The sequence below is a fragment of the Microcaecilia unicolor genome, chromosome 8, assembly GCF_901765095.1.
Source record: "Microcaecilia unicolor chromosome 8, aMicUni1.1, whole genome shotgun sequence".
NCBI classification, from domain to species: domain Eukaryota; kingdom Metazoa; phylum Chordata; class Amphibia; order Gymnophiona; family Siphonopidae; genus Microcaecilia; species Microcaecilia unicolor.
In genome coordinates this window covers 93,888,161-93,905,105 of record NC_044038.1, presented here as the reverse complement: position 1 = coordinate 93,905,105, position 16,945 = coordinate 93,888,161, and the positions used below count along the sequence as shown (strand labels likewise).

Genomic DNA, 16,945 nt, shown 5'->3' with positions numbered 1-16,945 from the left:
GCCCGATGAGCTCTTTGGATACCAATTTCCCTTTTCTGGGACTCACCCTTTTTCTGTAACAAATGTTCACACAGCTCCCGTATTACCACCTCGGTGTTGCTGAAAATGTCCAATTCTGGTATCCCTTTGAATCTCAAATTACATCTTCGAGGTCTATTTTCCAGATCTTCTATCTGATCCTTAAGCTGCTGAAGTTCTCCCCCATGCACCTCCACTTTTTTAACCAGCTTTCCCACTTCAGCTTTGAGACCCTCATGATCCTCCTCCATTTCACCAACCCGGGTCCCCAGCTCTCTAATTTCAGATTTTATGTCTCGCATAGCCATCTGCAGGTCTTTCCTTACTCCCGCCATATCTGCTCTTAAATCCTGAAACCATCCCATCACTTCGGATTTGGAGAACTCCATCAGGGCCTCAGCTCCCTCCAAGGTCTGGCCCTCTGCCCCTTCCAACACTGTCTCCGCCATCTTAGCTTCCTGCACTGCCAGTTTATCTATTTCAGGTTGCGCCTTCTCTCCTTGCTCCACCAAATAGTGAAACCGCTCCAAGGTCTTTTTCGGCAGCATATCTCCTAATAACTTCCTTCACTGTGCTCTGTGTCTATTATTACTCCTCACAGCCTCACTGGCCAAAGACAATCATCCAGCTGTAACAGAACAGGCGCCTTTCCTCCTCTCCTCCTCTCTCCATGAGAACACGTTGTCACGTACTCAAAGCTGGAAACCGGGTTGTGAGCCCTTGGACCACTGCCGAGGAGCGGCAGCGGCAGGCAAAACCACCCCACACAGGAGACTAAGCAGAACAGGACTGGACCCCGGACTGGAGTTGCAGCAGAGGCAAACAAGCAGGACTAAAGCAGAACAAGTACCCTTAAACTTCCCCTGCACTAGGCCACTTTTCACCAAGAGTTGAGCTCCTGGCTTCAGGTGGCCGGCAGGACTTGCTGGACAGGGCAGGACTGGATAACAGCTAGGCAGCACAGGGACTGAGGGTCAGAGGGAAAAGGCATAAACAGGGACAGCAAGGCAGGGAAAGGATAGGCTAAAGGACAGGACTGAAAGCTGCTAGCAGCCACTGACACAGGGAACAAACACAGCTAGAGACTGAACTGAAAGCTGCAAGCAGCCACTGAAGCAGGGAACAAACACAGACAAACCCAGAACTAGGCAAAGACATACAAACCAGACTGGGAAACAAGCAATACCTCACACTAAACATAGACTAAATAGAACATGCAAGAACTAGAGCAAGGAAACAAAACTCAGGCTGAAGTGCCAAAGCACCAACATACCAGGGCCTTAGACGCAATGCAAAGGCAAAGGCAGAGAGTATCAAAATGGCTAATAAGCCCAGCAGCACCTGGAGCTCAGCTACAACAATCACCAGGCAGGTATGGGTGCTATGCAGGGCCAAACAAGACAGACAAGTCTAGCAGCCTGGAAGATCCGGACTGGACTAAGCTAAAATCTGGAACGGGTGATAGTCCATAGCAGCCACTGGTTCTGGCCACCAGAGGGCGAGGTGAGCACAGATGTAACACACGTGTCCCTGTTATCTGCTCAGCTCCAACCTCTCCCTTGGATTCCAATTCTCATGCACCTCTCCGTTGCTCTCAGCTCCCCAGCTCACTCCTCACTCAACAATACCTGCTCTTTGTGCTTCACTCGACTGCAGCCCACACTCCCCGTCAGCTCACCCGAGAGCACACTGCAGCTGTCCTTCGCATCTCCCAAGCAGCCACCACCACCACCACCCACGGAGCCGATCCGCTGCCAGCCGGGCCCTATCTCCACCAGAGGACAAAAGATTATAGTCTCCCGCACTGACCAGGCCACTAAGTGCCCGTCTCCGGCCAAGCTCCAGACCATCCGGCGCTCCTCTCCTCTTGCGGCAGGCTCCCCCCTTCAACCTGCTGCTCCAAGCCGCCGCTCTCACTCCGATGGGGGAAGGGAGCCACGTGTACTCTCCGTCGCCGCCGCTCCCCTCACTCTCAAGCGACCAAATCGCCTCACTCCCGATATCCTCCCGTCCAAGCACTTCACCCTCTCAATCGTACCAACTCAAGAGCCACCCGAAAGGGGTCCAATGCGGCGGAGTTCGGGACTGGGTTCCAGGAGCTCAATTCGCCGCGGCCATCTTAGCCACCCGTTCCACCGGAAGTCCAGCAGTATGGTTTTTTTTTTAAATTCTGTTCAACTATGTTTTTTTCTAGACACTCATAATGTTCTACCACAGTAAGTTGGCTTAATATAGTATATTATTTTGACCTCTGTTTGTGCCCTCCTCTCTATGCATGGAACATTTTATTTTCCCTATTTTGTTCCCTATAGCATTTCTAGCTAATTCTTGCACCCTCTAGAGTTTATGTATTATTTCTTCTTAGTGAATTTAACTTTTTTCTTGAATCTTTATTCCTATTTTCTATTCAAGGTTTATATGCTTGATGTACTATAGTTATATAAATTCTATAAATAAAACATTTAAAAATAAAGAAGGCTAAAAGCCGCTACTTCTCATATAGTCCACCCCAGGGCTCTAAATCTGCCACCTGGTTCTTGACCCACACATTCACTAACCATTACTGCCTGGACCAATCCTCATCTCAAGACATATTTATGTTTCTTCAAGTGTACAGCACTGCATACATCTAGTAGCGATACAGAAATGATAAGTAGTAGTAGTAATAGTTTATATTTGCTGCTGTATCAGTCTGCCTTCAGGAACCCTAAACTGCAGTCCTAGCATTCTCCTATGGATACAGCTAGGAACACAACTGAAGAAAGAAGAGGAGCAGACCTGAGCACAGAAATTCCCAAACAAGCCCAGGAAAACAAAAGAATTACAATAGCTAGGTGAGAGCTCCGACACTCAGAATCCATATGAGGACTTCACCAACAATTGTGGCTGCATTCTCCTGCTATCTATGGAGAACCCCCCCCCCCCCCCCCCCATTACAGGTAAGCAGGAATTCCTTTTTCTGTAGAAATGCACTGGGTCATTTTTTTGGAGGGAATTCTCTCTCTGGAACCCCCAGTCTGATTTGAACCATCTTCAAACTCATTGTGTTTTGTTTTGTTTACTGGTTTTTTTTTTTCATGTGCCAAGTTTCATCCCATTCTAATATATTTGCAGAGAGTTATTTTACCCCCAGACATTCTCAACCCCCTGATTGTAAAAAAAAAAAAAAAAAGAATGTACCCAGAAGATATTGAACTTGATGGACTTCTGATGGTCTTTCAACATAACAATATAACTGTGACCTCCTTACTGTCCCCTAAAGTCTCTAGTTTTCTCACCAAGGCTTTGTACAAAAGGGATGGTGAAAGCCTGTGTGTGACCCTCTCACCTCTTTTATTACTGAATTGAACTTTGTAAACTGTCCTTCTGTAGACAATGAAACCAATGATCTATATTAAACATGGACTGAAGGCAAAACCTACATACCTGACAGGTAACCTGGACCACAAACTCCAGTTCCACATCCCCAACAGCTCCAGCATCTTCACTCCGATCCAGAGACAATGAGAGCTGGAAGAAATAGGAAAGGGCTGTCTTATTCACTGTGAGTCTCATGCATTCCTCCCATCACTGAACTCACACTACAATGGCATCTAGTGACATCAGGACAGAAACAGTACAGCAGCGCTCAACAATCTTTCTACACTCATGAACACGATTCACTCAGCCACATAAAGCGACTTCCGGGTGGCACAGGGCAATGACATTCTATGGAGCCTCCTGCCCAGGTTGTGATGCCAAATACTGGTTTTGTGAACCCTTTTGGGAAACTCTGCAATACAGTCTTGTATTATGGGTTGATGCCATCTCCCTACCAAACTTAAAGTTCTCCGTTATTTGTGGCTTGCACCTCAAAATCTCAGAGTTTCTCTTTAATTTATGGAGAATGCTCCACCTTTGTACTTTCTTCTACTGCCCGTATGTTATCATATGAATTTAAGATCTTGATACTAATAGTTTGTTTTAAACCTAAGCGGATCACACATCATACATACATAATCATAAAAAACACAATTACAACATAAAATAAACTATAATTAAAAATTTATAGCATTATGATACAATAAAATTGAACATGCCCAGTTCATATCCTGTCTTACACGAAAAGGTAGCCATCCATTCAAACATCAGCTGCAACACCTGCTCATACACCTTTGTAAATAAGTGTCCCTTCATCAAGCTTTTAAACACAGTGGTATCGGTCATCATCCTAATATGCAAGGACAACTGACTCCAGGCTATTGGGCCTGAAATTGAAAACGCCCCCTTCCGAATCTCTTCAAAATGTATCTTCCTCAAGGATGGAAAAGACAGGTGACGTGTCCAATCCAGAATGTATATTTTAAGCATCATGGAAAGATACTAATCGGATTCCTGTTTTTAAAGCTTTATTTATCACGCAATATTTTAAAAATGATTCTCTCTCCAATTGGTAACCAGTGAAGTTATTTCAGAACCAGGGTGATATTTAAAAACACAAAAACAGTCAGACATAAGCCAAGCTGCAGTATTTGAATAATCTATAAACCCTTTAAACTTGATGCTGGTAACCCTAAAAATAGCAAATTAAAATAATCTAAGCCATGAATACTAGACTCTGCATAACCAAGCAAAAATTCTCCAGTGGGATACAGCTTTTCAGTCTGCTCAACATTCAGATTTAAAAAAAAAAAAGGTTTTTTTACCACACTACATGGGAAAATTAGTTTCTTATCGTGATAATTTTCTTTCCTTTAGTCATAGCAGATGCAGCCATTACAGATGGGTTGTGTCCATCAACCAGTAGAGGGAGATAGAGAGCACACTTTTTTCAGTGCCTCATACCAGCTTGCTCCACTGCCTCTCTTCAGTATTTGAAGCTTCCAAAGCAGTATGGCAAACCGCAATGGGAATAACATAAGCTTTCCTCACAGTGAACAATGGCCCTACAACAAAGGGCATTAACTCAGAATGGAGGGAATGAAACATCCTCCCGGAGGGCATAAACTCATCCTCCACTGAGACATAACTGCAGGGAATAAACTCATCCTCCCAGAGGGAATAAACTCATCCTCCAAAACATGAAACTGGAGGGAATTAAGTCATCCTCCTTTAATTGAACAAGAATCCTGAAGACTGTTTTCCGACTTTCTCCCAAGGAAGGAATCTCCAGGAAACCCGAACAGAACCTGAAATAGATTTACAGCAGATAGCATCAGACAGGAAGGGATCATGGCTGCATCTGCTATGACTAAAGGAAAGAAAATTATCACGGTAAGAACCTCATTTTCCCTTCCTTGTCATCAAGCAGATGCAGCCATTACAGATGGGATGTATCAAAGCAATCCCTAGATAGGGTGGGAACAAGCCATACCACGCGCCAGCACTTGCGCTCCAAAATGTGCGTCCCTCCTGGCAGCCACATCCAGCCTGTAATGTCGGGCAAAAGAGAGCTTAGAAGCCCATATTGCTGCACTACAAATCTCTTGAAGAGAGAGTGCTCCAGTTTCAGCCCAAGAAGAGGAAATTCCTCTAGTGGAATGCGCCTTAAAGGCATCAGGCGGAGGCCGGCCGGCAAGCAAATAAGCTGAAAAGATAGATTCTTTAAGCCAGCGGGCAATAGTGGCTTTAGACGCTGGAGACCCTCTGCGAGGCCCTGATAGCAAAACAGATGATCAGAGGTCCTGAAAGAGTTAGTAACTCGCAGATACTGCAGCAGAGTCCTGCGCACGTCCAACAGGTGCAATTGCCCAAAAGATTCTGGAAACTCCTCCTCGACAAAGGAGGACAAGAAAATAGGTTGGTTTAGGTGAAACGCTGAAACCACCTTAGGCAAGAAGGAAGACACAGTCCGAACCGTGACCCCGGACTCTGAAAACTACAGAAAAGGGTCTCTACAGGACAGCACCTGGAGCTCTGACACCCGTCTCGCCAAAGTAATGGCCACTAACAAGACGGCCTTCAGTGTCAAATCTTTCTCTGAAGCACGCCGAAGCGGTTCAAAGGGGTCACCCTGAAGGGCCTTCAGCACTAGCCCCAGGTTCCAAGCTGGACAAGGTGCACGCACGGGAGGACGGAGCCGAAGCACCCCTCTAAGAAACCGTGCCACATCTGGATGAGCAGCTAAAGACACGCCTTCAACCTTGCCACGCAGGGAGGCCAATGCTGCCACTTGCACCCGCAGGGAATTATAGGCCAAGCCTTTTTGTACACCATCCTGCAAAAAGTCCAGAATCGGCGAGACAGGAGCCCGCAGGGGTGTGAGCTCTCTGGAAGCACACCAGACTTCAAATTGGCGCCAAATCCTGGCATAAACCACGGCAGTGGAACGCTTGCGGGCTTGCAGGAGAGTGGTAATTACTTTATTGGAATAGCCTCTGCCTCTCAATTGCGCCCTCTCAATGGCCAGGCCATAAGACCAAATCGGACGGCGTCCTCCTTGGTCACCGGACCCTGTGACAACAGGTTGGGAACCAGAGGTAACTGAAGGGGATCCTCTATGAGCATCTGTCGGAGGTCCGCATACCAAGGCCTCCTGGGCCAATCCGGGGCGACGAGAACCACTTCTCCTGGATGCAGCCGAATCCGCAGGAGCACTCGCCCTATCAAGGGCCACGGAGGGAACACATACAGTAGGCCCGGAGGCCAGGGTTGAGCCATGGCATCCAACCCCCGCCGCGCGAGGATCTCTCCGTCTGCTGAAGAAGCACGGGACTTTGGCATTGGAGCTTGTCGCCATTAGATCCATCACGGGCTTGCCCCACTTGGCACATATCTGCAGGAACACTTCGTCTGCAAGTTCCCACTCCGCTGGATCGATCTGATGCCTGCTTAGATAATCGGCTTGCACGTTGCTCTGACCTGCAATGTGAGCTGCCGACAGAAACTGAAGATGCAGCTCGGCCCAGTGGCAAATTTGTTCGGCTTGCGCGGCTAGAGCTCTGCACTGAGTGCCGCCTTGTCGATTTATGTAGGCCACTGCTGTCATGTTGTCCAACATCACTCTGACAGCCAATCCTTCCAGGGTCACTTGAAAGGCCAGAAGCGCCTGAAACACCGCTTTCAACTCTAGGCGGTTGATGGACCACTCCGACTCCTCGGGTGTCCATAGACCCTGGGCATGCTTACCCTGGCAATGTGCGCCCCAGCCTTTCAGACTGGCATCTGTCACCACTAGGCACCAATCGGGGAGCGCCAGCGGCATTCCTCGCCGCAGCATGCTGTCTGAGAGCCACCACTCCATGCTGAGTCGGGTCACAGGGAGCCAAGAGAGTCTGCATTGGTAATCCTGAGATACTGGAGACCATCTTTGGAGTAGAGAATACTGTAGAGGTCTCAGGTGCGCTCTCGCCCAGGGCACCAGTTCCATGGTGGCCGTCATCGATCCAAGCAGCTGGACAATGTCCCAAGCTCGCGGGCGGGGCATCCTCAGGAGCAGACGAACCTGATTCTGAAGCTTGCACCGCCTTTTCTCGGGTAGGTACACATACCCCGAGGCTGTGTCGAACCTGGCCCCCAAATATTCTAGAGACTGCGAGGGGGTCAGGTGACTTTTGGCCAAATTGACGACCCTGCCCAGAGATTGAAGTACTGAGACCACTCTGGCTGTTACATGCTGACTCTCTGCAGCAAAGTTTGCTCGAATGAGCCGGTCGTCCAGGTACAGGTGAACCCGAAATACCCTCTCGCCTTAGAAAGGCAGCTACTATCGCCATAACCTTCGAAAAGGTGCGGGGAGCTGTGGCGAGGCCAAAAGGCAAGGCCCGGAACTGGAAATGCTTTCCCATCACCGCAAACCTCAGAAACTTCTGGTGCGGGGGCCAAATTGGAATGTGCAAGTAAGCTTCTTTCAGGTCCAGAGACGTGAGAAACTCTCCTGGCTGTACCGCCGCAATGACAGAGCGCAGGGTTTCCATGTGAAAATGCCGCACTCTCAGGGACTTGTTTAATTCTTTTAAGTCCAGAATAGGGCGAAAAGACCCTCCTTTTCGCGGCACCACAAAGTAGATAGAGTAGCGACCGCAGCCGTGTTCGGCGGGAGGTACCGGGGACACGGCCCCTATCTGAATCAGACCTTGTAAAGTCTCCTCTACCACCGCCCGTTTGGCGGCAGAACCGCATCGGGACTCCACAAACACGTCTCTTACAGGGGCGTCGAATTCTATTCTGCAACCGTCTCTGATCAGGTCCAAGACCCACTGATCTGAGGAAAAGTTGGCCCACTCCTCGGCAACGAGGGAAAGACGTCCTCCGATGACAGGACTCGAGGAGAGGGCCGGCGCACCATCATTGAGAGGGTCACCCCTGAACTCCAGGCCTTGAGCCAGTGGCTGTGGAACGTTTGTCCGAGCGAAAGGAGTTCCTCTGCTGAAAACAGGCACGAGAAGTGAACCCAGCAGAATGCCTCGGGCGGTACCTTCGAGCTTCATGGAAGCGAGGTCTGTAAGAGTAGTGGACCGCCGCACCCTTAGAGGAAGGCCGAGGCCTATCTTCGGGCAAGCGCTGGGATTTAGCCTCACCCAGGCCCTTCACAATTTTCTCCAACTCCTCACCAAACAGGAGAAGGCCTTGAAAGGGCAACTTCACCAACCTTTGCTTAGAGGCCATGTAACCGCCGCGCAATGCCGTAGCCAAAGAAGATGGCGAGCCGCCACTGCTACTGCCATGTGTTTAGCCAAAGCTCTGACAATATCATAAAGAGCGTCAGCAAGAAAGGACAAGGCCGACTCCATCCGCGGAGCCACATCTAAAAAGGGCTCCGCTCCATCACCCGGCTGTTCCACTGCCTGTTGCAACCAAGCCAGGCAGGCTCTAGCAGCATAACAACTGCATGCAGACGCCCGAATAGTGAGACCTGCAATTTCAAATGACCGTTTAAGTGCTGATTCCAGTCTACGGTCTTGATTATCCTTCAGGGCAGCACCTCCTTCAACAGGGAGGGTAGTTCTCTTTGTCACAGCTGTGACTAGGGCATCCACTTTAGGCATATCAAAGTGAGCCATATGCTCCTCACTCAGAGGGTATAATTGCCCCATAGCCCTGGAGCCTGCAGGGCATCAGAAATAAGCGCTGGCAGCTCATCACGGTGGAAAATCCTCTCCGCAGAGGGATCATCCAGATCCTGAGTCACTTCTGCACCAGACTCTGGCTCATCAGACCATGAAGGCCTGCCAGAGTCCTCCAAATCCTCACAGCCCGACCACGGGGGGGAAAAAGGAGGTGCAGCACTCTCTGAAGGGGAATGAGCCCTTCTGCGCTTCATATTCTGCCAATTATCAGGCAATAACGCCTCAGAGGGCATACCCAGGCTAGAATCCACCGGGGGGGGCATTAGAAGAGGCCCGTGCCGGGCTTTGTGGGAGAGCTCTTTTAAGCATGTATGCTTTATGCATTAATAAGACAAAATCAGGGGAGAAAAACTCACCCTGGGCACCCGGATCTCTGCCAGGGCTAGTAGCTCCCATATCAGCCTCACTCCGAGGCCTCCCCCCGGGCTCAGGACTCTCCGACTCAGCGGAGGTCGCGCCATGTTGTAAATTCAAAATGGCGCCCGCTGCCAGCTCAGAGCGCGAAGAATCGTCACTCGCCATGCTCAGGCCGGCTCTAACGTCTGTACAGCACGATTTACAGAGCCCCGCTGCTGATCTGCGCTTGCCACACTTGGAACAGCGCTTTACTGTCTCCGCAGCCATCGCCGAAAACGGCGGTAAAATTCAAAATGGCGGTTCGCGCCAAAATCGCCCCGATCACGGGCCCACCCTGGAGGAGTCAGAAAACACTCTTACCTCACTGGACCGAGTATCTCTGTTCCTGACTTTTTTTTTTTTTTTTTAACGCTGTGAGGACAGCAGAGGTAAATAGAACTCCGGAGGCTCAGGTGAGTGGGAAAGGCAGGGAAAGGGCGAACCTATGTGCCTGCATCCACTGTTGGTGGGGAAGGACAGGGAAAGCTAAGCAATGTGTCCACATCCACGGAGGTATGGGTAAGGCAGGGAAAGGGCGAACCTATGTGCCTTTAAAGTGAAGCTGCTATAGCCTCCAACACCCCTGCTAACAACTGGCAAAAGCACAGGAGCAACCTCTAGGCAGATTTTAGATGGAGCTCGAAGAAGCTGCAGCCACTCTGCTAGGGGAGATAGAGAATACTGAAGAGAGGCAGTGGAGCAAGCTGGTATGAGGCACTGAAAAAAGTGTGCTCTCTATCTCCCTCTGCTGGTTGATGGACACAACCCATCTGTAATGGCTGCATCTGCTTGATGACAAGGAAATATGCATTTCAAAAGACAATTGTGAATCAAACATTATCTCCAAACTGTGAACTTGTTCAGCAATTTGAATTTTATAGCCACAAAAGGTTGACTTTTGTAAGAAAACACTGTTCATAAAACCTACCCTACCAATATTATCTGTTTTATCACCTTTCAACACTAATTTAAATACCTATAAGGCACTTCAGCGTGATGCTCCACATTATATAGACAATTCTATAAATGGATGCCTCCATTTAGGTGCTGATGCCATGTGCTGGGCGCCAATTCTACAACAGGATCATTATAGAATACTAGTGTAAGTCAGTATGGGTACGCCTCAGTCTAGGTGCAACCACTTACCCCATATCAATGGCACACCTACTGTGTGTGTGTGTCAAGTGACGCACCTAACGGATAACGTTACACATATCACTTGGTGAAACACTCATGGCCTGCCCATGCTCCACCCATGTATATGCTCCGCCCCTGAAGGTATGTGCTACAGAAACAGCTCCTGGCTGGTCACTGTACGCTACTCTGCACAGTATTTTCATAGAAGGTAAGTGTTCCCCTGATCCTGCAAACATTTGCTTTATGTGAGCTGTTGTATAACTCCAGAATGATTTTCAGTTTTATTCTCCTACCTGAATAGTTCCAAAATCCACATTCTCATAGTGGAAATGGGCACACTCGGCCAATTTTGGAAAGTGTCCCTTCGTGATGGAAAGCCTATAAGAGAACAACAAGGAAACATCTAATCCAATAGAAAATGCTTTCAGAACAGGAAAACCACAGACACACGCTTGCATAAGGGGTGGCTGTGTACTGGCAGTGTCACAGCCACATAACCCACTCTAGGGGAGATTCTATATATAGCACCTAAAAGAAATCGGCGTGGAAATCAATACCGACTAAGCATATTTTATACACAGTGCCTAGATTTAGGCACAGTATATAGAATACACAAACAAAAATGTGGCATAAATCCCAGCATGTAGATTTAGGTGCACTGGGCCATAGTCTATAACTATACGCATAAATTTCAGAACGCTCATGAAACGTCCATTTCCCCACCCATAACCATACCCCTTTTTGCCTACATGCATTAGACCTTAGGACACTGCAATACAGAATGCACTTAGCAAGTTGTGCACTTAAAATGGATTCCAGGGCTCTGTCCTTTCCTGGTTCTCTTCCTACCTCTCCCTCCGCACCTTAAATGTTCACTCTGGTGGATCCTCTTCTACTTCTATCCCTCTGCCTGTCAGCGTACCTCAGGGTTCTGTTCTTGGTCCCCTCCTCTTTTCTATCTATACTTCTTCCCTTGGTTCATTAATCTCATCCCATGGCTTTTCCTACCATCTCTATGCTGATGACTCCCAAATCTACCTTTCTACCCCTGATATCTCACCTTGCATCCAAACCAAAGTTTCAGCGTGCTTGTCTGACATTGCTGTCTGGATGTCTCAACGCCACCTGAAATTAAACATGACCAAAAACGAGCTTCTCATTTTCCCCCCCAAACCCACCTCCCCGCTCCCCCCATTTTCTATTTCTGTTGATGGCTCTCTCATTCTCCCTGTCTCCTCAGCTCGAAACCTTGGGGTCATCTTTGACTCTTCTCTCTCCTTCTCTGCTCATATCCAGCAGATTGCCAAGACCTGTCATTTCTTTCTTTACAACATCCGTAAAATCCGCCCCTTTCTTTCCGAGCACTCTATCAAAACCCTCATCCACACCCGTGTCACCTCTCGTTTAGACTACTGCAATCTGCTTCTTGCTGGCCTCCCACTTAGTCACCTCTCCCTCTCCAGTCGGTTCAAAACTCTGCTGCCCGTCTCGTCTTCTGCCAGGGTCGCTTTACTCATACTACCCCTCTCCTCAAGACCCTTCACTGGCTCCCTATCCGTTTTCGCATCCTGTTCAAACTTCTTCTACTAACCTATAAATGTACTCACTCTGCTGCTCCCCAGTATCTCTCCACACTCGTCCTTCCCTACACCCCTTCCCGTGCACTCCGCTCCATGGATAAATCCTTCTTATCTGTTCCCTTCTCCACTACTGCCAACTCCAGACTTCGCGCCTTCTGTCTCGCTGCACCCTACGCCTGGAATAAACTTCCTGAGCCCCTATGTCTTGCCCCATCCTTGGCCACCTTTAAATCTAGACTGAAAGCCCACCTCTTTAACATTGCTTTTGACTCATACCCACTTGTAACCACTCGCCTCCACCTACCCTCCTCTCTTCCTTCCTGTTCACATTAATTGATTTGATTTGCTTACTTTCTTTTTTTTTTTTTTTGTCTATTAGATTGTAAGCTCTTTGAGCAGGGACTGTCTTTCTTCTATGTTTGTGCAGCGCTGCGTACGCCTTGTAGCGCTATAGAAATGCTAAATAGTAGTAGTAGTAGTAAATTCTAATTATTCCCAATTTGTGCTCACTATTGCTTGTTAAGAGCTGTTATTAACACTGATTAGCTTAAGCCAATTAAGTTACATGTGTTGTTATAGAATACACTTGGATTTTGTCGCGGATCTCTAGGCGTACTATGTAGAATCCGGGGGTCTGTGTCATTATACCATATTATGAATGCATGACACCACACCATGTTTCAATGATCAGTCATGCTCCTATGACCTACACTGTACCCCAGCACTCAAACATGCCTGCAAGACGCCATACTATGTCCCAACAGTGTCACACCCATGTGACCTGCATTGTGCCCTGGCACAATGCCAGACCTGCATCATGATCTGCGCTACATGCTAACATAGAAAGCAAATTCTGACGCGGCTCTGATAATGTATGCCATGGTCTCTTACCTCTTGCTCGTCTTTCCTTTGATGCTGGCCCCCGTGGTAGTATTTAAGGGGCGTGAGGGAGCCTCCCCCGTAGACTCCAGACTGTCTGTGCTGCGAGCCTGCACAGTCAAAACAAAACAGGTTCAAAACACATCATGAACTATAGTCAGTTAGAAGTTCTCCTCCTCTGCACCCCCCCCCCCCCCAAACCACATCCTCCGACAGGAAGGCTTTGGATGCCGATGGGGAAATTACAGGTTTAAACCAATTCCACTTATCTCCTTCAGAGCTCAAAGTAAAGTACATGTCTTGTCATGGAGGGCTTTGTTCTGAGTCTCCATGTCTCACAAGAGCCCTCCATCTTCCTCACCCAAAACACTCCAACACGCCCAGTGTCACCTGCTAATATCTCAGTACAGAGGAACAGAGGAAGTTCTCCGTAAGAATGTGAGAAATTATATAGGACAGAGGGTTCTGTAGTATAGTGGTGGGCATTCAGGCCCTCAAGGGCTACCAACTAGTCAGGTTCTCTGGATAAACCTAAATATTGCACACGAGATAGATTAGAGGCAGTACATGTAAAAGAATGGAAAACAAAAATGAGGATGTTATAATGCCTTTGTATAGCTCCATGGTGTGACCACAACTTGAATATTGTGTTCAATTCTGGTCACCGCATCACAAAAAAGATATAGTGGAATTAGAAAAAGTGCAGAGAAGGGCCACGAAAATGATAAAGGGGATGGGATGACTTCCCTATGAGGAGAGGCTAAAGCAGTTAGGGCTCTTCAGCTTGGAGAAAAGACAACTGAGTGGAGATATGATAGAAGTCTATAAAATAATGAGTGGAGTGGAACGGGTAGACGTCAATCACTTATTCTTTCCAAAAATACTAGGATTAGGGAGCACGCAATGAAACTACAAAGTAGTAAATTTAAAATGAATCAGAGAAAATATTTCTTCACTCAACGTGTAATTGAACTCTGGAATTCGCTGCCAGAGAATGTAGTAAAAGCAGTTAGCTTAGCGGTGTTTATAAAAGGTTTGGATGGCTTCCTAAAGGAAAAGTCCATAGACCATTATTAAAATAGACTTGGGGAAAATCCACGCCTTATTTCTAAAATAAGGAGCATAAAATGTATTGTACTGTTTTGGGATCTGGCCAGGTACTTGTGAAGTGGATTGGCCACTGTTGGAAACAGGATGCTGGGCTTGATGGACCTTTAGTCTGTCCCAGTATGGCAATACTTATGTACTTATCCTTATACACTAGAGTTATCCAGAAAAACTGGTCAAGAACTGGAGTGTCCACTCTTACTGTATAGTGAGGGACTCACATGGTCAGATAGCAAAGACTTCTATTCGGGATTCTCAAAGAACAGAACAATGTCTCTCCCAGTCTTTTCTCTTTCACTTATCCCTGCTTTTCATTCTTCCGATCAAGTACAAATAAAGCACTCACTTCAGCAGGAGAAATGGACAACACATGTCCAGTTCTTTTACATTAAAACAAAATGTTTACAATTTGTTCATGGAAAAATTAGGTTCTTACCATGATAATTTTCTTTTCTTTAGTCATAGCAGATGAAGCCATTACGTATTGGTTGTGTCCATCAACCAGCAGGGGGAGATAGAGAGCACTCAACTTTTCACAGTGCCTCATGGCCAGCTAGCTCCACTGTCTCGTCAGTATTTGAAGCTTCCAAAGCAGTATGGCAAACCGCAATGGGAATAACATGAACTTTCCTCACAGCGAACGATGGCCCCTTAATAAGGGCATAAACTCAAAATAGGAGGGAATGAACTCATCCTCCTGGAGGGAATAAACTCGTCCTCCACTTTGTATAAACGGAGGGAATAAACTCATCCTCCCAAAACATGAACTGGAGGGAATGAACTCAGCCTCCTATAACTGTAACAAGAATCCTGTTTTCCGACTCCCCAAGGAAGGAATATAACTTCAGGAAACAAGAACAGCACCTGAAATCAGAATCACTGCAATACAGACAATCATACAGGGAGGGCTCATGGCTTCATCTGCTATGACTAAAGGAAAGAAAATTATCATGGTAAGAACTTAAATTTTCCCTTCCTTGTCATCAAGTAGATGAAGCCATTACGTACAGGATGTAACAAAGCAATCCCTAAATAGGGTGGGAACAAGCCACATCACGCGCTAGCACCTGTGCTCCAAAACGCACATCCCTCCTGGCAGCCACATCCAGCCTGTAATGTCGGGTGAAAGAGAGCTTAGAAGCCCATGTTGCAGCACTGCAAATCTCATGAAGAGATAGTGCTCCAGTTTCCGCCCAGGAAGAGGAAATCGCTCTTGTGGAATGTGCCTTAAAGGCTTCAGGCGGAGCCCAGCCAGACAGCAGATATGCTGAAAAGATAGCTTCTTTGAGCCAACGGGCAATAGTGGCTTTAGATGCTGAAGACCCTCTGCGAGGATCTGCAAACAGCACAAAAAGATGATCAGAGGTCTTGAAAGAATTTGTAATTCGTAGATACTGCAACAGAGTCCTGCGCACATCCAAAAGGTGCAACTGCCCAAATGAATCTGGAAACTCCTCCTCAACAAAGGAGGGAAGAAAAACAGGCTGGTTTAGGTGAAACGCTGAAACCACCTTAGGCATGAAAGAAGGCACAGTCCGAACCGTGACCCCTGACTCTGAGAATTGCAGAAAAGGGTCTCTACAGGACAGCGCCTGAAGCTCTGACACCCGTCTCGCCGAGGTAATGGCCACTAAAAAGACGGCCTTCAGTGTCAAATCTTTCTCTGAAGCACGCCGAAGCAGTTCAAAGGGAGCCCCCTGAAGGGCCTTCAATACTAACCCCAGGTTCCAAGCTGGACAAGGTGCCCGCACGGGAGGACGGAGCCAAAGCACCCCTCTAAGCCGTGCCACATCTGGATGAGCAGCTAAGGACACGCCTTCAACCTTGCCACGCAGGGAGGCCAATGTTGCCACTTGCACCCGCAGGGAATTAGAGGCCAAGCCTTTGTGTACACCATCCTGCAAAAAGTCCAGAATCGGCGAGACAGGAGCCCGCAACGGAGAAAGCGCTCTTGAAACACACCAGACTTCAAACTGGTGCCAAATCCTGGCAAAAGCCACGGAAGTGGAGCGCTTACGGGTCTGCAGGAGAGTGGAAATTACCTTATTTGAGTAGCCTTTATCTCTCAGTTGCGCCCTCTCAATCGCCATGCCATAAGACCAAAGCGGCAGGCGTCCTCCATGGCCACCGGACCCTGTGACAACAGGTGCGGAACCAGAGGTAACGGAAAGGGAGCCTCCAACAGCATCTGTCGGAGGTCCGCATACCAAGGCCTCCTGGGCCAATCCGGGGCGATGAGCACCACTTTTCCTGGATGCAGCCGAATCCGCAGGAGCATTCGCCCTATCAAGGGCCACGGAGGGAAGACATACAGCAAGCCCAGGGGCCAGGGTTGAGCCAAGGCATCCAACCCGGCAGAGCGAGGATCCCTCCGTCTGCTGAAGAATCATGGGACTTTGGCATTGGAACTGGACGCCATAAGATCCATCACTGGCTTGCCCCATTTGGCACATATCTGCAGGAATACATCATCTGCTAGTTCCCACTCCGCTGGATCGATCTGATGCCTGCTTAGATAGTCGGCTTGCACGTTGCTCTGACCTGCAATGTGAGCTGCTGACAGGGACTGTAGATGCAGCTCGGCCCAGTGGCAAATTTGCACTTTGCTCTGACCTGCAATGTGAGCTGCTAACAGGGACTGTAGATGCAGCTCGGCCCAGTGGCAAATTTGTTTGGCCTGCGCGGCTAGAGCTCTGCACTGAGTGCCGCCTTGTCGATTTATGTAGGCTACTGCTGTCGTGTTGTCCGACATCACTCGGACAGCCAATCCTTTCAGGGTCA

General features: G+C 48.2%; 1 protein-coding gene across 1 annotated transcript in view; it reads right to left on the bottom strand.

Annotated features, from left to right (window-relative positions):
- ARHGAP33 (Rho GTPase activating protein 33) overlaps nt 1-16,945 on the bottom strand; it is a 513,356-nt gene that overhangs the window by 319,811 nt on the left and 176,600 nt on the right. Inside the window, exons 3-5 of the mRNA XM_030213378.1 lie at nt 13,070-13,167; nt 10,892-10,976; nt 3,445-3,528 (exon numbers count right to left, since the gene is read on the bottom strand). Coding sequence (XP_030069238.1) covers nt 3,445-3,528; nt 10,892-10,976; nt 13,070-13,167 — 267 coding nt within the window. The remainder of the gene's footprint in view (nt 1-3,444; nt 3,529-10,891; nt 10,977-13,069; nt 13,168-16,945) is intronic.